This window comes from Myotis daubentonii, chromosome 9 (assembly GCF_963259705.1).
Source record: "Myotis daubentonii chromosome 9, mMyoDau2.1, whole genome shotgun sequence".
NCBI classification, from domain to species: Eukaryota; Metazoa; Chordata; class Mammalia; order Chiroptera; family Vespertilionidae; genus Myotis; species Myotis daubentonii.
The window spans coordinates 29823095-29842557 of record NC_081848.1 but is presented as its reverse complement, the minus strand read 5'-3'; the positions used below and the strand labels follow the sequence as shown (position 1 = coordinate 29842557).

Here is a 19463-nt window from a genome sequence, read left to right as displayed (position 1 = left end):
AACCAACCAGGGACCTTGTATGCATATATGCATGGCCCATGGACACAGATGAGGTCATGCATATATGGGGTGGTAAGGGCCTGGGGCATGGAGCGGGCTGGAGGAGGTCAATGGAGGAGAAAAGGGGACATCTGTAATACTTTCAACAATAAAGAATGATTTAATAAATTAATTTAATTAATTAATTAAAATAACTTCTGAGGAGGATTCCTGAGCTGTCTGTCATTGTCCAACCCCTTTCCACTGAGCAGGGATGCACTGAGCTGCAGGGACTTGTCTGAAGTTACGGAGTGGCAGAGCCAGGACCGGCAATGAGGGGTTGTACGGGGCCAGGTTGCAAACAGCCTCAGTCCAGGCACTCACTCTTGGAGTAGACACTTTGCATCTTCACACTCCACTGTGCCTAACTCCTGGTACAAACTCTTGGAATCAAATTCTGATTTCAAACACTATAAGGAAACGTCTCATTTTCCAGGTTTCTCAATGAAAATTTTAGGACCAAAATCAAGAAACCGTATGGTGAATGTCATAAACCCTTGGCCCAAAGTGCCCCTAAAATATCTACACAACCTCCTTTTGAGAGATGACAGAGAGATAGAGATGGCGTGTAGGTGCAGGGGAGAGAAATAATACTGTAACTCTGTAAGTCTGTGGCTTTCTCAAAGCAGACAACCTAATACTCGCTTGACTGAGAAAGTTGGAATAAAGTGAGCGGGAGCCGGGAATTCCCTGGGTTCCCGCTGTGAACCGGTCTAGGCTAGGGGCTTCCCCTGGGTTGGCCAAGGAAGGCGGGCATGATACTCAGGGTCGCGTCACCAGCAGGACTGCCGGAGCCCAAAGCCCGGAAAATGAGCTGGAGGCCAAGAACTGAATGCAACTCCAGATAGTCCCCCTCTGCGTCCGGAGAGGCCGCGCAGGGCAGAAGGCTCCCGGGAGCGCGCGTGGGAGGGAGTTACAGCAACAGCTCCACGCGCCGGAGAACGCGCTGCAAGTTTCAGCGACAGAGAGAAACTTTTTTGTTTTCTTTGAAACCAACTTTCCAACCCACCAGGAAGAGTCTCTTTCGGCGGCGCAGCGCCCCCGGAGACCTGGCTCTCCCCCTTGGCCGCCACCCTTCTGCTGGGGGCTGGGAACCGGCTGCGAGGCGCCCCCGCCCGCCCTTGACCTCCTTCCCGGGTTCTCACCTGCGATGTCCCAGAGCTGCAGGCGCACCACGGTGTCCGGGTCCCAGTGCAGCACCTTGAGCGCGAAGTCCACGCCGATGGTGGCCCGGTAGTGCGAGGAGAAGTTCTGGTGCACGTAGCGCTTAATGATGCTGGTCTTGCCCACGCCCAGGTCGCCGATTACCAGCAGCTTGTACAGGTGCTCCTTGTTCGCCGCCTGCATCCTGGCTGCCAGCCCGTGCTGTGCCGAGCCTGCCTGGCGGGGAGCGCAGCGGGGCCTGGGCGGGAGAGAGACTCGTGGAGCCGAGCGCAGGGCGGGCAGGCGGCGGGCGGGGCGGGGCGGGGGCGGGACTCCTCTCCCGCCTCCTGGAGAAACGCCCAGACCGGCTCAGGGGTTAATCCTCCTTTCTACTCCTCGTTACGGCCTTAAGAGTGCATGCAGGAGGAGCTCTGGGACTGGAAAGTTGGGGGTTCCGTGTTAATGCCTCTTTCAGGGGTAATGCATACAGCGCTGCCCAGTTTCCAAAGTTTTTTTCGCGCCTGTGATCCTGGCCTTAAAGCTGTGAGGGGCGGATTTTATTTCCCATGTATGCGAGCCAGAAAACTGAGTGTCAAAACAGTTATGTGAATGGCAGGAGATGATCCTGACAAGCCCGGCTGAAGACGGGTGCCACCCTCCCACATTGTAGAGAGAACCTGGAAGAAGAGACAGTGTATTATACGCTTTCAAGAGGCAGGATTTGTGCAGGTCCTGCATGCCCTGGCTTTCGAGGCAGTGACCTTGGGCAAGTCATTGGAGCTGCCCCAGCCTCCTTCTGTGGTGAGATGGTAATGGTGAAGCAAACCTAACAGCCGCCTTGGATTGTGAACACGGAGCGGTTTCACTCCTATTCGACTGTTTATAGTCCAACCCCGAGCACAACTGGGCTGAACCATTGAGGTTGGCCGCTGGACACTTCAGCTTTGAGTTTCATTGACAGACTGTTTCATTGAAGTTTCATTAAACAACTGGTCAGATTCTTTTGAGTGATAATAGCAGCATTTATTCAGCACTTGCTATGTGTCAGTTTTTATACATATGTCACTTAATCATCCCAGCAGCCTTAAAAATAGAAACCATTACTTTACAAAGGAGGAAACCAAGGCTTTTAAAGTAATGTTCCCCGGGAAAAGAGGTAGTGAGGAAAAAGCCAAATTCAAAAAGCCAGATTCTTTTGGTGTCAAAAAGTTTGGGGGTTTTTGTTTAGTTTTGTTTTCATTCATTCTTTAACCAGTCTATATTTGTGCTTGGGATGATACAGAAATAATACAGATTCCAGGTCTCAAAAACTTCACCTTCTGTGGGTGGAGACAGACAAAAATAAATAAGTACAATTTTTAATATATTAGTTGGTGATAAAGTAGGGAAGGGGATCAGGAGAGTTGGGGTGGGGTTGGCCTTTTAGACAGGGGGGCCAGGCAAGGTCTCACCGAGAAGGTGGCGGTTCAGTCAAAACCTGAAGTTGGTGAGGAAGTGGCACGGGGATCCAGGGGATGAGCATGCTCTACCAAAATGAGTCACTTTGTGCCTGAACGTTCTGGGGAAATGAACAATGCCCACATTATCTCATTTCATCTTTCCAATCGTCTTATGGAGTATTTTGTTCAGTCTATAAATGAAGAAGCCAAGACAGGGAGCCGCTTTCCCAAGGCCCCACAAGTGCCAGAACTGGGATTTCAACCCAGGCCTGTGTGAAACCAAGAATGGAAGGTTTGCAACGCCCTTGACTTCTGTCTTCCTCTGACATGTAGCCCTCCACAAAAGCTGAGGGCTGCCCTAGGTGCCTGACCTGCACAAATCACATCAGCTCTTTGAGCCTCAGTTTCCATATCAACAAAACGAGGCTAATATCTATCTGCCTGAGCGAGTTGTTGAGAAGACTAGAGAAAATATGATACAGCGTGGAGCCTAGAGTAGGAGCTCGATAATTGCTATTCCTATCAAATGAGGGACACGCTTTTTATACCATGTTCTCTGGCATAGGCACTGTGGACAGGCACTATATCGTATCATCTGTCTTCTCAGAGGGTAACTCAGAAGCTTTGTTCATAATGGCACTCAGTGAAGGTGTATAGAGTTGCACTGGTTTGTGTTTACTGATACTGAGATAGGTAGTCATCGCTCCTTGGTTTCCACCCACACAGGGACACACCAGGCAGATTCTATCTAACAAATGAGCCAAGTATTCTTCCTACCTGCTGACGTATTGGCCAACACGGTAGCTTTGCTTGGCAGGGAGGGCAATTCACAAACCTGAGGTGCTTGAGCCATCCTCAGAACCTACAAAATCAGGGATGACGACAAAGTAAGAATCTTGCCCGATCCAAAATCCCAGTTCTGTAGATCTGAAAGACAAGTCTGGTCTGGGCGAGGACGGAATGGTGATAGAAACAAGGAGGGGGTGAAAGTTTGAGACATAAGGTGAGCCAGTCCTCAAATGTTATGCCTGACCCAACTTTTTCACAGGCCGCAGCCTGTTTTCCCAGCGGCCTCAGCTGAGTCATCCTCAGGCTCACCTGATCTCTTCTGATCAGGAGGATGTTGGATGATCAGATGTTTAGATTTATTACATGGGACAGGCAGGCCAAGATTCAGGTTTTCTGGGACCTGAAGTTTATAAAAATTAGGGGGAAGGAGACTCTTTAAGCAAAAGAATACAAAATTGCACTGGCCAGGTAGCTCAGTCGGTAAGAGTACTGTTCCCATATGCCAAGGTTTTGGGTTCGATCCCTGGTCAGGGCACATACAAGAATCAGCCATTGAATGCATAATTAAGTGGAGCAACTAATCTCTCTCTCTCTCTCTCTCTCTCTCTCTCTCTCTAATCAATAAATTTTTTAAAAGAATACAAAAAATGAAGAAATGGTTCCTGACATTTCAGCTCACTGCTTCCCTGGGGACAGGAGATCCCGGTCAGGGGCAGCAAGGGCGACCCTGGTGAGCAAGCTCCCTGGCCAGCAGGAAGTATGTGCAGTTGGTTTCCAGAGTCATGCATTTAGGTCTCATGACAATTCTTCACAGCGGGAAGAAATTACTCTCGGTTTGTACTTTTAAAATCTTTTAGACTTCCGTGGCTTGGTGAGCACCCAGGGTAGCCGTTCAGTGAAATCTTTGTAAAGGTCACTCAAGATCTCTGAACCTGAAAGTCCTCAGGTGAAATGAGGGAGCTGGGTCACAAGATCTCTGGGGAGTATTTTCAACTAGGACGTCAGAATTCTGGCTCTTCTAGACACCCTCTGGAAGGAGGGACACCCCGCTCGTTCTAATCATCCCACCCCCCATGGCACCATTACCCATGAGGTGAAACTTTCTGTCCTGAGCTCCACCTGCCCCCCTATGGGAGACATGGGAGAAAGGCTGTGAAAGGACCATTTTGAAGCAAGCATCATACCATCGTACTCTTCTGGTCCCATGGATCTGTTCTCTCCTCAGCTGTTGCACCTTTTTCCCAGGAGAAGGGCTCTCTAAACACGTTCTTCCCCAGAGGGCAAGCCTTTCCGTGCTCCCTGGCCTTGCTTTGACCTTCTTTCCTTCTCTCAGAATTGAGCTGCAGAGAGGAAGCCTCACAGGGGGGGACAGAATAGAAACTAGATTCAGGCCGGAGCTGTCGAGACGAAAGGACATTGGCAAACAGGTAGATCATCTTTCCTCCTTGCTCTCTCTACCCCTACATGACAAGGCTTCCCAAGAAGCCATCTGTCCCAGCCTGTGAAACCGTCTGCTTCAGACTCCTCAGGCGGATGCCTGGCTTTACCCTGACAAGCCGCCCTCCCTCCGTCCTTAGTGAATGGCTGGGGTTTTGCCATGTGGCTCCTCCTTCCAGCAGCCACACTGCTGTTACAACAGTAACTCTCAGAGCATCTCTGATGATGTTTTGACAATCTTTCTGCCCCCAAATCGATACGCCACAGCACACCCTCTCCTGAAGGAGAGGCATGCAGATGACTCAAGTCTGCAAAAGGTGTGTAAGACCACGAAGTGCTCAAACTTCAAGCCTGGAATGGCATTCCAGAAGGAACAGTCACTGTCCAATGTGGGTACATATTCTTGCCCATACAAATGACTGGGAATTGCTTTGTAAACATAAACGTGAAACCCTCAGGTTTCCTGCCCAGGGCTGCTGTACTAGATGAGTCCCTATGACTTTACCTCACGTGCTTTCACCAATAAGAGTGCCATAGGGAAAAAGTCATTAGCTTATGTGGCTCTTAATTTTTGCTCTGAAGACATACTTTAATGGCTCTAAGATAGGGCGCCAAAGAGTCTGTTGTAGGAAACGAAGGTCATTTTTCTTAGATCAAGGCAAAGATTATATCTTCAAAGAGATGGGCTTTGCTCTGAAAAGGGCCTGTAAGGAATGACCACAGCATTTATCAGACAAACAGAGACTCTTGAGAGTGAAAGGGGGCTCTATTAATAATTACACCAAACCACAGGAACAAGCCAGAGCTTCCACAGGATGTGTATTCCTGAAGCAGACAGACCTCTCCAATGAGATCTATAACTAAGAGTGGCATTTGAAAAATCTCCTAAATCACCGTTTTAATAAATAGGCCTGCCAAGTTCAGGCTGCGGCTCACTTCTCTGTTGTCTTCAAAGAGTTCCCCTTTTATCCTGCAGGCTTGTCTGAAGCCTGTGCTAACTTGCAGTGAGAGTTACATGCAGAATTAATTCAGAGCTGCAGCAGTCGTCTGGAGGTAGGCAACACTTTTTAGATTATTTGGAGTGAGGCCAAGGTAGCTTCCGTATGGGAAGTGCTTGAAATGAACACATTTCAGTCCACAAAAATTTTGATGTTGGATTTTTTTCCCCCCTGAAAGAGAAGCTATAATAGGATATTTACTGATTATTATGCAGGTGAGTTTCTGAACCCACTGTTAGTCTGGACCAAGAAAATTAGATTATGCTCTCAACCTTTTTCGGCAGATTTATTACCAATTAAAATTATGTGCCATAGCTGCACACATTAGACTTGCATTAAATCGACATGGCTGAGTTAGGACTCATTTTCCTCCTAACCGAACCACAGGGATGAGTACAAATGAGCTACCAAACGGTCATTTGAGAAGAGCATTGAAGCAAAATGATTCTATATGAACTCAGAGTATCAACTTCCTTGTATTGGGTGCCTGCAAGGGGCCACGCCCTTTATCTTGGTTAATTTATTTAACCCTCATAACCACCCTGTTAGTAGGTACCCCTTATTTTTATAAGGAGGAGAATGGGGCTCAAAGGATTTAAGTGATTTGCCCGAAGTGACAGAACAAAAACTGTAATTCTAATTCCTAACTGCATGCTTTGCCCCCTATACCACACTCCTTTAGCATGTAAAATCCAGGTCCAGTGTTATTCCTGTGACACTACTACATATTCAGGCTGTAAAGAAAAAGGGTTGATTCTGATTCTATTTTACAAAGTCCTAAGTATGTAGGGAAACATCCACTAAAAGAGGAAACCAAAAATCTATGATTCAAAGGTAAAAGGGTTATATACCACACTCACTCAACAACTTAGCAAAAAGGCAACAAACGCAGCATGTGCTTCTGTGGGAGTGATCTTGCCCATATATGCAGAGAGCATAAGCCAAGGGGTCCGCCTCTGCTGCTCTCCGAGAAGGCCATAGCTGAAAACTACTGAGGTGCTCCTGTGAATGAGCCCCTCGTCCATGACAGGTGGGGACATGGACTGGTCTAGCTCAGAGGATAACTTAAGAAAATTACTGACAGACCATTTAGGGCACCAATCAAGAAACATTTATACGCAAAGCACTCTGACAGAATTTTTTTGTTCAGGAGTAGGATCAGGAGTGGGGTCTCGGATTTATGCACAAGAATGTGTAAGAGATAAGCCCCTACCATCAAAATGTTTGTATTCTGGTTGCAGAGTCAGTCAGCATGTACACACATGGCCCTCCCACTCTCCCTCCCCTTCCCCTGTACTTCCTAAGAGATCCCTTCACTGCTCCCTTCCCTTCTCTGCCCACTGCTAACTGTGCCAGTCTCCATCCTGGGGACTCTGGCTTTCCCTGCAGGAGCTCATCCACTCCTGTGGCAACAGAGCAAACCGGGCCAGAGAGTAAACTCTGGAAATCAGGAGGGCTTATTTGATTTCACATTGGAGTTTCACCGCTAACCTGTGATAAGACCTCAGTAAAGTAATTTAACTTCTGTAAGCCTGTCTACTCATGTGTAAAATGAGGATAATAATTTCTACCTCTTAAAGTTGTCAGGAAGCCTAAATGACGTAATGCAGTGAAGTGCTTATTAGCATCGCGTTGGGCCCAGGATGTGCACTGAAAAGAAAATGTTAAGCTATCAAATGTCTGCTGAATATTTCTATATCTGCATTAGAACCCCAACCTTACCCCTGAGTTCCATACCCTTGTTCCAACTGCCTTTTGGGCATGTCTGCCAGGCTTTCTGGCAGACATTTCAAGGGCAAAGTGTGCAAAACCGAACTCATTATCTACCCTAACAGACTTGTTCCTTTTCCTGTACTCCTGGTTTTAGTCAGTGGTTGCACCCTCACCAGAGTCTACCAGGCCTAAGAACAAGCTTACATCTGACTCCTCCCTCTTTAGCACCCCCCCCAACCCATCAGCCCGAGACCTCTGATCCCACCTCAGATACATTCCTGAGTGTGTGTCCTGTACTCCACGAAAGTACTACTAGATCACAGAGGTGAATACCTACTCAATAGTATTGCGGGCAACGGACTTTTAAGCATTATGAAAAAGGCAGAAATCATAAAAGGAAAAATTTTTTAAATGTATGTATATAAATCATCAGAAGCCAAACAAATGGTAAATGTAAACTGGGGGAAAACTTGCCACATTTAAGACAGGCATAAAGGAAATATACCTTACATATAAAAGGCTTTATAAATTATTTTAAAACATCCAAATAGATAGAGTCACGGGGATATGAGTAAACCACTGACCACACAGAAAAATAAAAATGCTAATAATAATGTGAAAAAATGTTTTCATTAGTAATAGAAGTAGGATAATTGTTTTAATACTAAAAATACCCACTATTGACAAAGATTCGAAGAAATAGACGATCATAGGACCCTGGTGAGACTATACTTAAGAAAAAAGCTGTGGGAGGGGAAAAGCTGCATGGAAAACTTAAAAATGCATGTGCCTTTGACCTAACAATTCCACTTGTAGAAATTTATGCTAATAAAACCATTAGAGAGAGAGGTTTGTACACATTTAACTTCAGGAGCATATATAACAGTGTTGCTTATCATTGTAAAAAAAGAGGAACTTCTTAAATATGTTAAATATAATAATGCTATAAATATATAATGGCAAATTATACAACCTTTGTAAATAATGTTAAAGAAAAATGTTGAATGACCTGAAAAGATGTTCAAAATTCATTTTTACAATATTTAAAAACTGAAAAAAATTATAAAATGTTCTAACACCCAGTTTGGCATATATATATATATATATATATATATATATATATATATACACACACACACACACATATACATGTTATATATATATATATAATGTTATATATAATTTTCACTTTATATATGTATATGTACTATTTGTATATAGATATGTATATTCACACAAATGTATAGAAAATTATATACCAACTAAAGGCCTGTGCCCTCTCACAGTCCAGGAGCCCTGGGGGATGTCGGACTACCGCGGAGGCGGGAGAGGCTCCCACCACTGCCACTGTGCTCACCAGCCATGAGCCCGGCTTCTGGCTGAGTGGTGCTCCCCCTGTGGGAGCACATTGACCACCAGGCTCCTGCATTGAGTGTCTGTCACCTGGGGGTCAGTGCACATCATAGCGACTGGTTGGTCTGCCATTCGGTCAATTTGCATATAGGATATGTTATCAGACACTCTCTATGGTGAGGTTTCTGCTTTACTGTATTACATTTCTTTCTACTTTTATATTTCTTCCCTCTCTTATTTTTACAGGGAACATTATTGATTTAAACAGAATAAAACAATTTCCTTCTAAAACATAGATTGGCACCTAATGGGTCTTGGACGAGGATTCCCAGCAGTTAGGGCTCCAGGTTTCAGGGATCAGCACCGACGTGGCTTTTCTAGGCCTCTCAACCACATGCGCAGTATCACGGTTTCAGCTTTCAGTATTTTTCACCCAAACTTTCAGGTCCTGATTCCACTGATCTTATCAGTGCTGGGATGTTTGTCCTCCCAAGGGAACCAACACCGTCTCATTGGTGGCAGAGTCAGGCTGACGCTTCAGAACACCATACAGGTCCCCACTCTGTCCCAGAGCAGCTGTCACAGCAGCCCAGGTGCTGGCAGGAGCCTTCCCACCAGTGCCATGTGCCTGAAAGGACACTTACTCTTTCCTCCAAAGACGTGGTGTTCCCAAACCGTGATACCATCTTTGTCTCCTTCCTGCCCTACTTTTCCTCTCTGACACCAATTTGCTCATTCATTCCTCCAATATCCCCCACACCCAGCCTGTCCTTTCACTCAGTGCCTCGTGCCATCTCACCCAGAATCTCCCGGACTCCATTCCCCTGCTTAGACCGTGTTCCCACTCCTGGATCAATATTCTTCAAAAATAAATTACTTCAGTCGGGCACTGCTCTGCTCTCAACCTCTGAACTTATTTTATGTGCAGGGGGAATAAATCCTATCTTATTTAATCCTTCACTGAGTCGTATTTTCTGTTCTATGTGGCCAATCCGAATCCTAAATAACAAGCCTCCTTGAGCCAGACGGGAAGAGGTCCTCTCCCTCCCTAGCACGCCTATATAATAGCAGTTTATGTGTCTATGTCCCACCAGCATTCTTTTCTGTAGATTTCCTCCCAATCTATATCCTACCAATGGTATACCCTACTAGCTCCTGGCACAGTACCTGCTGTGTCACACCTGTGTGCTCAACACATGCTCTGTCCTCATTCACGCGAGGCTGCATTTAAGTGTCATGACTTACACAGTCATTCAGTAAACGTTTTAATCACAATGGAAAATATGAAGCATGTGAAACCATGTCTTCTGTTACTGCCAACCACTTTGAGCCCTGGATACAATAAGCTGCTTTTTGTTTTTTGTTTTTTTCCTGCAAGGAACGTGAGCATTGCCGCAGGCTTCCACAGAAAGCAAAGGGAAGGGGGGATTAAGGACTGCTGGACTGGAAGTCCTAAGGGCTGTGTTCCATTTCTGACTATGCCACTAACTCTCAAGTCAGCCTGGTCACCTCACCTCTCACCCTCCAACCCCTTTGAATAGCTTCTCTAAATGGATAGGACATTCTCAAAGATAATCTGACCATGTGCACTGAGTCTTCCATACAGGCATAATTTCCAACAACTAGTAAATTCTCTTTAACTAGACATTACTGTTTTAATAATTCACCCCAAAGAAATAATCAGTCTTTCAAAGATTATGCACAAGATATTAATGTAGCACAATTTGTAGTAGCAACCTGAGTGCCTTGGGGAAGAGATTCTTACCTAGACAGCTGGGATCATCTTCCCCAGGTACAGCATGGTGTTGTACAAATTGGCCTATGTTACAGGGAATAGAGACACAAAGAGGACCAGAGAGACCCCAGACATGTCTACTAGGCTTCTTGAGGCTAATAATCTTGTAAAAAGTTCCCCAAAAGGAACCAGGCCCTCTAGGTTGTTGGACACCATAAGGCTCAGGAAGATCAGTGCTATAGGTATCCAAACCTCCAGTGTTTACAACAGTGGGTTTACAACAAGCGTTTACCACAGTTTAAGTAAGAGGGCCTCCTCTCCACTGAAACCATCTTAACGCTCCTAGTGATAACCATTGCTGAGTTTTTGCGGATGCTTCCTCCATTTGATGAAACAATTCTTCAACCAAACCTTTTCTATTGACTCATCACAGATGAGGTCCTCCCGTAATCCAATCTGGGCCTGTGCTGTGGATGCACGCTTCTCTCAGCTGTTCTGGGATAAAGTCTGTGCATCTCCAATGATCACACTTGCTGACATGAGCTCCTTTGAGAGTGAAAGAGTTGAATCAGCTGAATCACTCCTGAGTCATCCGTGGTATCTTAGTTTACTTTATGTTATGTATTTTTGGTAATACAAGGGTTTACAGTTGGTTGATTCTTCTCCACTTAGGAAAACCTTACACTTCTAGGAGCTTTTCTTGAACCATTTATAAAGCAGCTCTCTCGGAGAGTAACCATCAGACAAGCAAGTTCCTGAAGCTTCCTCATCTCCAACCCCTTCAGGGTTGGGGCCTCTCAAATCCTCGGCCCAGTCTCCCAGCTCCTGGTATGCGAGGCTGGCATGCTTTTCTGCTGGTACAGACTGCTGAGGCTCAGCCTGGGGGATTAGACAGCCCCTTGCCCTCCAGAGAAATGGGCCAAATAAATAATAATTGAAGATGAAACGGATTTTCGCGGTTTCAACTAAGGCTAAGAAGATTACTGTATTCTAACCCTAATCACAGTGGTAGCTTTACTGCCACCTGGGTTCACAGTGAGGTCACAAGTCACTGGCAGTAATAGAGGCCTTGGAGGAGTAAGGATTGTGTACCAACATGCATTGTCTGCTGTTTGCTAATTAGCGAGTGCTGCCTGCCATTTATTATACAAAGAAGTGAGCAAAACTAGGAAAAACAAGATTGGGAACACTGGGCTGACAAGCATTCCTGAAAAGGCTGTAATTCTGGGTCCCAGCGAAAAGGGAAGCCGTGGCTGTCCTGGCTGAGAGAAGGAAACAGGGATTGTGACTGAGTGAGGACAAGGGTTCCTGGAGTCCCACACATTCCCTTTAAAGGGTTCTCAAGGAATTACTCAGACTCACTTGCTTTGAGCTCCAGCACTGGGGCAGCAGCTCAAAAGGCACCACGGACATATGAGGAGGAACTGAATTGTCTAGATTCAAAACGAGGGCTGGAGGAGCAACTTTCTCCCAGACAGAAGTGCTGGCAGATATCAATTTTCCTTTGCTGAGCCTTCCTCAAAGAGCTTGCAGATGGCACCATATCTGAAACTCCACCAACCTGGGTAACACTGTTCACTCCACCCAGGTGATTCCTTGAGACCCTCCCCCAACCAACTTTCCAGCCCACCCAAGCAGTTTCCAGTGGCTTTTCTATACAAACAGCTTCTCTTAGCTCATGGTTTAGACTTTCCTAAGATCTCTTTTAAAAGCAGCATTTGGCCTCTGCATACCCCTTACCTCTTATTAAGTGACCTCAGGCCTGGCACTAGTGGCAGCTGGCCTCTTCGAGGTACCTCCAGGCACAGCACAAGTAGCAGCCATCTGCAGATCACTTTGTAGCTCATGTTGGGTAGCCCTGGCAGGGCACAGGTGATGTCTGACCAGGGCCTGCACCTCCCAGAAAGCACAGAGCCATTCATATGTTCATTGAACTATTACTTATAATAGGCAAGATATGGAAGCAACCTAAGTGCCATTGATAGATGAATGGATAAAGAAGTTGTGCATATATACAATAGAATATGTTTCAGCCATAAAACAGAATGAAATCTTGACATCCACAAAAACGTGGATGAACCTAGAGAGTTTTATGCTAAATAAAATAAGGCAAACAGAGAAAGACAAATGTCAGGTGATTGCACTTATATGTGGAATCTAAAAATCAAAATAAACAAATAAGAACAGAAATAGATTCATAGACACAGAGAACATTTTGACAGTTGCCAGATGGGAGGAGGTTTGGGGGGAATGGGTGAAAAAGTTAAGTGATTTAGAACTACAAATTGGTAGTTACAGGACAGTCGTGGGGATGTAAAGTACAGCATAGGGAATATAGTCAATAATACTGTAATAACTACAATATGGTGTCAGGTGGGTACTAGCTTTATCAAGGTGATCATTCATAAGTTATATGACTATCTAATCATGAGGTTGTACACCTGAAACTAATGTAATATTATAAGTCAACTGTAATTTAAAAATTTTAAAAATATATTTTAAAAAATGGACAAAGGACTTGGATAGACATTTTTTCCAAAAGTATATTTGAATGGCAATAAGCACATGAAATATGTTCAATATCACTAATCATAACTATAATAAGATAGCACAGCACATCCAGTAGGATGGCTACTATTTTAAAAAAGTAGAAAACAATTGTTGGTGAAGATGTGGAAAAATTGTACACTTTTGGTAGGAATGTAAAATGGTATAGCCACTGTGGAAAACAATTAAAAATTAAAAATAGGATTAATATATTATCCAGAAATTCCACCTCTGGGTATATGACCAAAAGAATTGAAAGTTGGGTCTCAAAGAAATATTTGTACACCCAAGTTCATAGCAGCATTGTTCACAATAACTAAAACATGGAAGCACCCATGTGTCCATTGACAGATAAATGGATAAACAAAATGTGGTATATACTACATACAGCAGAATATTATTCAGCCTGTAAAGGGAAGGAAATTCTGCAATATGCAACATGAGGTTGAACCATGAGGACATTTTGCTGAGTGAAATAAGCCAATCACAAAAAGACATACTATATGATTCCACTTATATGAGGTATTTACAGTAGTCAAAATCATAAAGACAGAATAATGGTGGTTGTCAGAGCCTGGGTGGAGGGAAAAATGGAAAGTTATTATTTAATAGTATAGAGTTTTAATTTTACAAGATAAAAGAACTTTAGGCACAGGTAGCAGTGATGGTGGTACAATAATGTGAATATATTTAATAACACATAACTGTACACTTAAAATAGTTAAGAAAGCAAATTTTATGTGTATTTTGTCACTATAAAAAGAAATGAATAAATTTTAAAAGCCAAATTATTGGGTTTAGTTTCAGCTCTACAACTTAATTGCAGTGAGACTTACGTAGTCATTGGATCTCTCTTAGCCTCAGACTCTTTATCAGTAAAATGTAATTAATAGTTTCCACCCTCTCTACTCACAAAAATCAAATCAGATAAATGACTGAGCAATTGTTTATTGCAACAGAAGCAATCACTATATAAAAGTAAGTTATAATTTCTCACTACTCCTATTGTCTCCCAGTGTAATACTAAAAGAACTCTGTTGTAAGACGTAAAACTAATATACGACTACAAGACTAAACATAAGACTTACACTGTAGGGCTAAAAGTATTATATTGTCCATACTATAAATCTAAGACTAAAAGAATTCAACCTTCTCTAAGAAAGCACTACTGAACATTGCCAAGTAGAAATGGAGTCCTAGCTCCCTAGAAAGTCTTTCACTACAAACATTTCATTGCATCTTTTTCTGTTATTTATTTCTATGTTTATTTCTTTGGAATGTGTATAAGTAGATATGTATAATTATAACAATACTATATAATATGTGCCTTGGTTTCTTAATTCTGGTTGTTTCCCCAGTGAGGATTTCCTTTGTTTCAAACATGATAAAATGTATTTTTCTAGTCATAGTCCATTATCCCTTAAATGTATATTTAAGATAAAGCTCAGCAAATTATCACCTTTGAAACCAGATAGTGATTTTTATGTATAATATTGCTAGAGTCTTATGAGTCATTTTTCCTTATTTATAACACATTATGAAGTGATAGATCATTGGAAATGCCATGTTAAGAAAATATCATTTCCTTTTTCAAAAGAATAAAACATATGTCTTTTTCCCCAAAATGAGATAGGAAGTAATAAAAATATTTTTCTGGAGTTATATAAATTATCTTTCATATATTTTGGGAGATCATCCAAAATACAAATATCATAAAATATCAACGTGGTATTTGAGCATAACTTTTAGCACATGTGAATTTTCTACATCTAATTATACTTACCACTAGCACTTCTTATCTTGAGTACATCAAAGCATTTCACACATCATAATAAAGTTTTTTTAATTAAAGACTTAATTTGGGGTGATATTCAACAAAGAAATTCTGCAAAAATAATCTTCATAAAATTCTATCCTATATAATAAAAGCCTAATATTCAAACCGACCAAATGGCAGAATGACTGGTAGCTATGACACGCACTGACCACCAGGGGCAGATGCTCAACACAGGAGCTGCTGCCTGATGGTCAGTACGCTCCCATAGGGGGAGTGCTGCTCAGCCAGAAGCCGGGCTCACAGCTGACTAGTGCAGCAGCAGTGGCAGAAGCCTTTCCCGCCTCTGCTGCAGGCGGATGGTAAGGAGCAAGGGGTCCCGGACTACGAGAGGGATGTCTGACAACTTGCTTAGGCCTGATCCCGGGGGGCAGGGGGTGATCTGGCCTAGGCCAGCAGGTGAACATCTCCCAAGGAGTTCCAGACTGTGAGAGGGTGCAGGCTGGGCTGAGGGACTCCCCCACCCCCAATGCACAAATCTCATGCACCAGGCCTCTAGCATATGGCCACAAACTCAATTTCTAGAGCACTACAACGAGTGCTCTGTTTCAAGATAAATATACAGCAAATGGAATCAAACAAACCCATTATTTTCATTTTTACCTGTGATAATTATTTGTTAAAATGAAATGAATACAAATAGCAATTTTTAACAAGTATGGTCAGCTAAAAAAATAGCTTTAAAAACTTTATTACGTCTTTCTGTCTTTCATTTAAAATATCTTCCTCTGCCATTATTTTAGTTTTGGGTCCCCTGCAATTATTATTTTGGATGTCTAATTGCTCTTTATCAGTAACACCTGTAAAATATGTCTAAGAAGTGGCAATGGACATCATCTCAATTGCACAGGGATGTGCTACTTTTAGAGTCAGAAGAAGAAACTATCCATTTCAGTCTAGGTAGAAAAAAAGTACAGCTCTCATAGAGAATATTTTTATTTATATTCATTAGACTACTCAAAGGGCATGTAATCTAGAGTGTTTGTGTAAGGATGACATTTCAATGTAATCTTGGAATCTTGGATGGAAATTTAACCATTAACATGTTTACCTAAAAAAAATGAAATTAGGAGATTAGAAATTTGGGAAAGAAGGAAGGAAAACAGAAATAAGAGAGGGAAGAAGGGAAGGTAAAATACATAAAGAGAAGATGAGAAAGAAACAGTAAAAGAGGGAGTACTTGTATTCCTACTCTGGGCCAAGAATTTTCACTGGTATTGTATCATGTAGCTATCAGTCTAACCTTGAAATAATGGTATTATCTATATTTTTACAATGAAGTATCGAAGCTCAGAGGAGAACAGCTTAATTTCACAATTAACATAACCTGTAAGAATACAGATCTTTTTGCTGGTGGAGGGTCTTGCCTTCAATGTGTAAAATATGTAACATCTGTGAAGCGGAATAAAATGAGGTATGCCTGCAGCATCTAACTTCAAAGCCTATATATTTTTTTTCACATACCACACTAATATTCTCGAAGTTGCCGTAATGTTCTATGAGCTTTCCTCCTGCCTGATTTATGGAAACGGCTCAATCTGGCTATTTTCTAGCACACTGCAGCATGCTTGATACCCAATAGACACTCAATGAATGATTCCCAAAAGCAGAAGAAATGGGAAAATGAGTTTTTGTTCTTATAGAGGACACAAAGGGAGGGAGACATCAAAAGATGAGAATGACACTCAGCTCTATTTCGCTTAGAAAGTAAATTTGCTCGAATTGAATTTAAAACGTAAATTCAGATTAGCTATCACCAAAAAGTGTGATTTGGACTCAGATGATCTCTAAGCTGGGAAAACAGACACACACACACACACACACACACACACACACACACACACACACACAACAGAAGTTGGTTTAAACCAGTGACTTATCTGTGTATTTTCTTCTGCTCTAGGGAAGCTCAAAGGTGTGGTAATAGATTCTGAGGACTTGGTGGATCCTCACAGACCATATTCCTACCACAAGATTGAATCCCAAATAAGCATGCCTTCCAAAGGCTCCTTCAGATCTGGAATTAACCTGCCCCCAAACTCCATCTCATGTATTTTGAAGCCTCATCACCTGGGCTGAGTTGAATCTCCCAAGATGCAGGCCTGATACCTGAGATGCTTTATGGGGAACTCAAGCATTAAACACTCAGACTGTGCTTTACACAACTGGGATAACAGGACGGCAGCAGCAGGTGTTTGGTTTGTTGCTGTTAATGGACAATTCACTGGGCAACTATATTAATTACAATAGCAAGATGGGCATAGCAAGTAGCAGAGAATCCAACTAAAATAGCTTTCAACAATAAAAGGAAAGTTAGCTCACAGAGTTGAAAAGCCTAGTTACATGGCAAAACTTGACTGAGTAGCTCAAGGGTACCTAGAAGGATTCAACTTTTTCAGTCTTTCTACTCCACCTTCCACAGTATTGGCCTCTGTGACAAAACTATTAGCTATGCACCCAAGTTTTTAGCTCATTCTGTTGACACGAATGGAATATATGCATTCGCTAGCGTTCCTTACAGACAGGTTGTGGCCATATGACTAGCTTCTAGCCAAGAAGATGGCAAAACTGATGTGTCTACTTCCATGTGTAGCCCATGCAGGATTCCCATGCTTTCTCCTTCCACTTGCAGATAGAGAAAAACATCAGTCTTAGGAGCCATGTAAAAAGCCTGGGTTGGCATCAATTGAAAGAGAGCCACCTGCCCATGAAGAGCACCCAGGAAAAGAAGTTATAGTATTTGAGCTATTGCATTACTTTATTGACTTATTTTAAAAAACAGATACCAGAAGCAGAATGATGCCCCAGGAACAATCTAAACTTTATAAAGATGGTTTAGTTATTTAGTTATAGATAAAACATGCTGAAAAGCTGGTGATCCATATTGTACAATAGAAAAATATTTGATAAAACAAATGCTTCAGTAATTTGAAAGGTAATTATGAGGCTAGAGCACAGGGGAAGTGGTTGAAAAGATCCAGAATCTCAGCTATATATTGCAACTATACTAACAACTTACTGCAAGAAAGAGATCAGCTTAGGTAATCATTTTCAATCACAAATAAAAGTAACACATAGATTCCAGGATTCAGGGCCTCAAAGCATTGGAAAAGTTGACTTATTCTGGACCTCAAACAGTAAAAGGTAAGAGTGAAAAAAAGCTTTAGACCACAGCAACCCTAAAAACGTGTGGCATTCCCACAGATGCCTTCTGATGGTTTCTAGCTAGCCATTGTTGAGAATGAGAGGTATGTGATGAGAAAGCAAACATAAAATGAACCAGGTTTCAGACTTATTCTCAGAAAACAATGGTGTATTAACCGTAAGGTGAAATTGCCTGGAAGCAAATAGTTCTACTAATTTTCGAGGAAAATGAATTGCTAACAAAGCCGGAACCAATACTAAAAATGCCTTGACCATTCACGTCTCAAACACATATGAGTCCCAAAATTTCAAGAATAGAAAAGAAGTATGACATTTCAGTGACCCTTGAGGAAGGACTGCTCCCCAAACTAATTTCAGCTATCGCCATGAAAGGTAATGGAGGGTAATTAATAGGAAGTACCTCCTGGGAGAGGAGTTAGGACCTGCAGAAAAAAAAAAAGATGAAAAGGTTTTTTACAGAAAGTAGAATAAAATCTAATCAAGGAATCTCCTGCATTTGTCAGGGGCAAGGGACCTCACAACGCCTGCCTGACAACATGGTCATCATTGTTACGGACCACAGGCTGTAGCAGAATCCCTCTCTTCTTCTTGTTGTTTTTTAAAAACAATTTTTTTAGAGAGAGAGGAAAGGAGAGGGAGAAAGAGAAACATGATGTGTTTCCTCCATGCCCCCTACCGGGGATTGAGCCCACAACCCAGGCATATGCCCTGACTGGGAATCAAACCCAAAACGTTCATTGCACGGGGAGGACACCCAACCAACTAAGCCACACCAGCCAAGGCAGAATCCCACTTCTTTCTTTGTTTAAATGGAAGTTTTAATTACAGTGATCTCATTTTTGTCCCAATACTTTTCATTGGTGGGCAAGGGAGAGCAAATAATTTTCTCTTCTTTGTCATGGAGTAAGTGTCTTCAATTATGTGGAAGAGTAAAAGTGGTATTTGGTGGCCATAAAGGTACCATATCACAGAAACTTGCTAACCATTCTCCAAAAACTACTTCCATTTTTTTTCCTGGGATTACAGTTTGACTCTTATTTGCCACTGGCCTTTTGGTCAGATATGGCCATGTGACTGATGGCTAGTGAGGGCAATGTCACAGACGTGAGCAACCACTTTCAGAATTGACTCATAAAAATTACCTACATGTGATCCTTCATGCTTTTTCTCTTTCCATGGCCTGATGGAAAAGAGATCTTGCAAGCTGTGTGCTGAAAATGCAGTAGCTGCAAGATGTAGAGTTTGGACGCTTCTGTTTCTAAAGGGGGTGG

At 42.8% G+C, this 19463-nt stretch overlaps 1 protein-coding gene across 1 annotated transcript in view; it reads right to left on the bottom strand.

The window, feature by feature from the left end:
- The window catches only part of RAB38 (RAB38, member RAS oncogene family), a 51629-nt gene extending 50178 nt beyond the window's left edge, over positions 1 to 1451 (bottom strand). The window contains exon 1 of the mRNA XM_059708195.1: positions 1185 to 1451. Within this exon, the coding sequence (XP_059564178.1) occupies positions 1185 to 1386 (202 nt within the window). The 5' untranslated portion in view covers positions 1387 to 1451. The remainder of the gene's footprint in view (positions 1 to 1184) is intronic.
- Positions 1452 to 19463: the final 18012 nt, after the last annotated feature.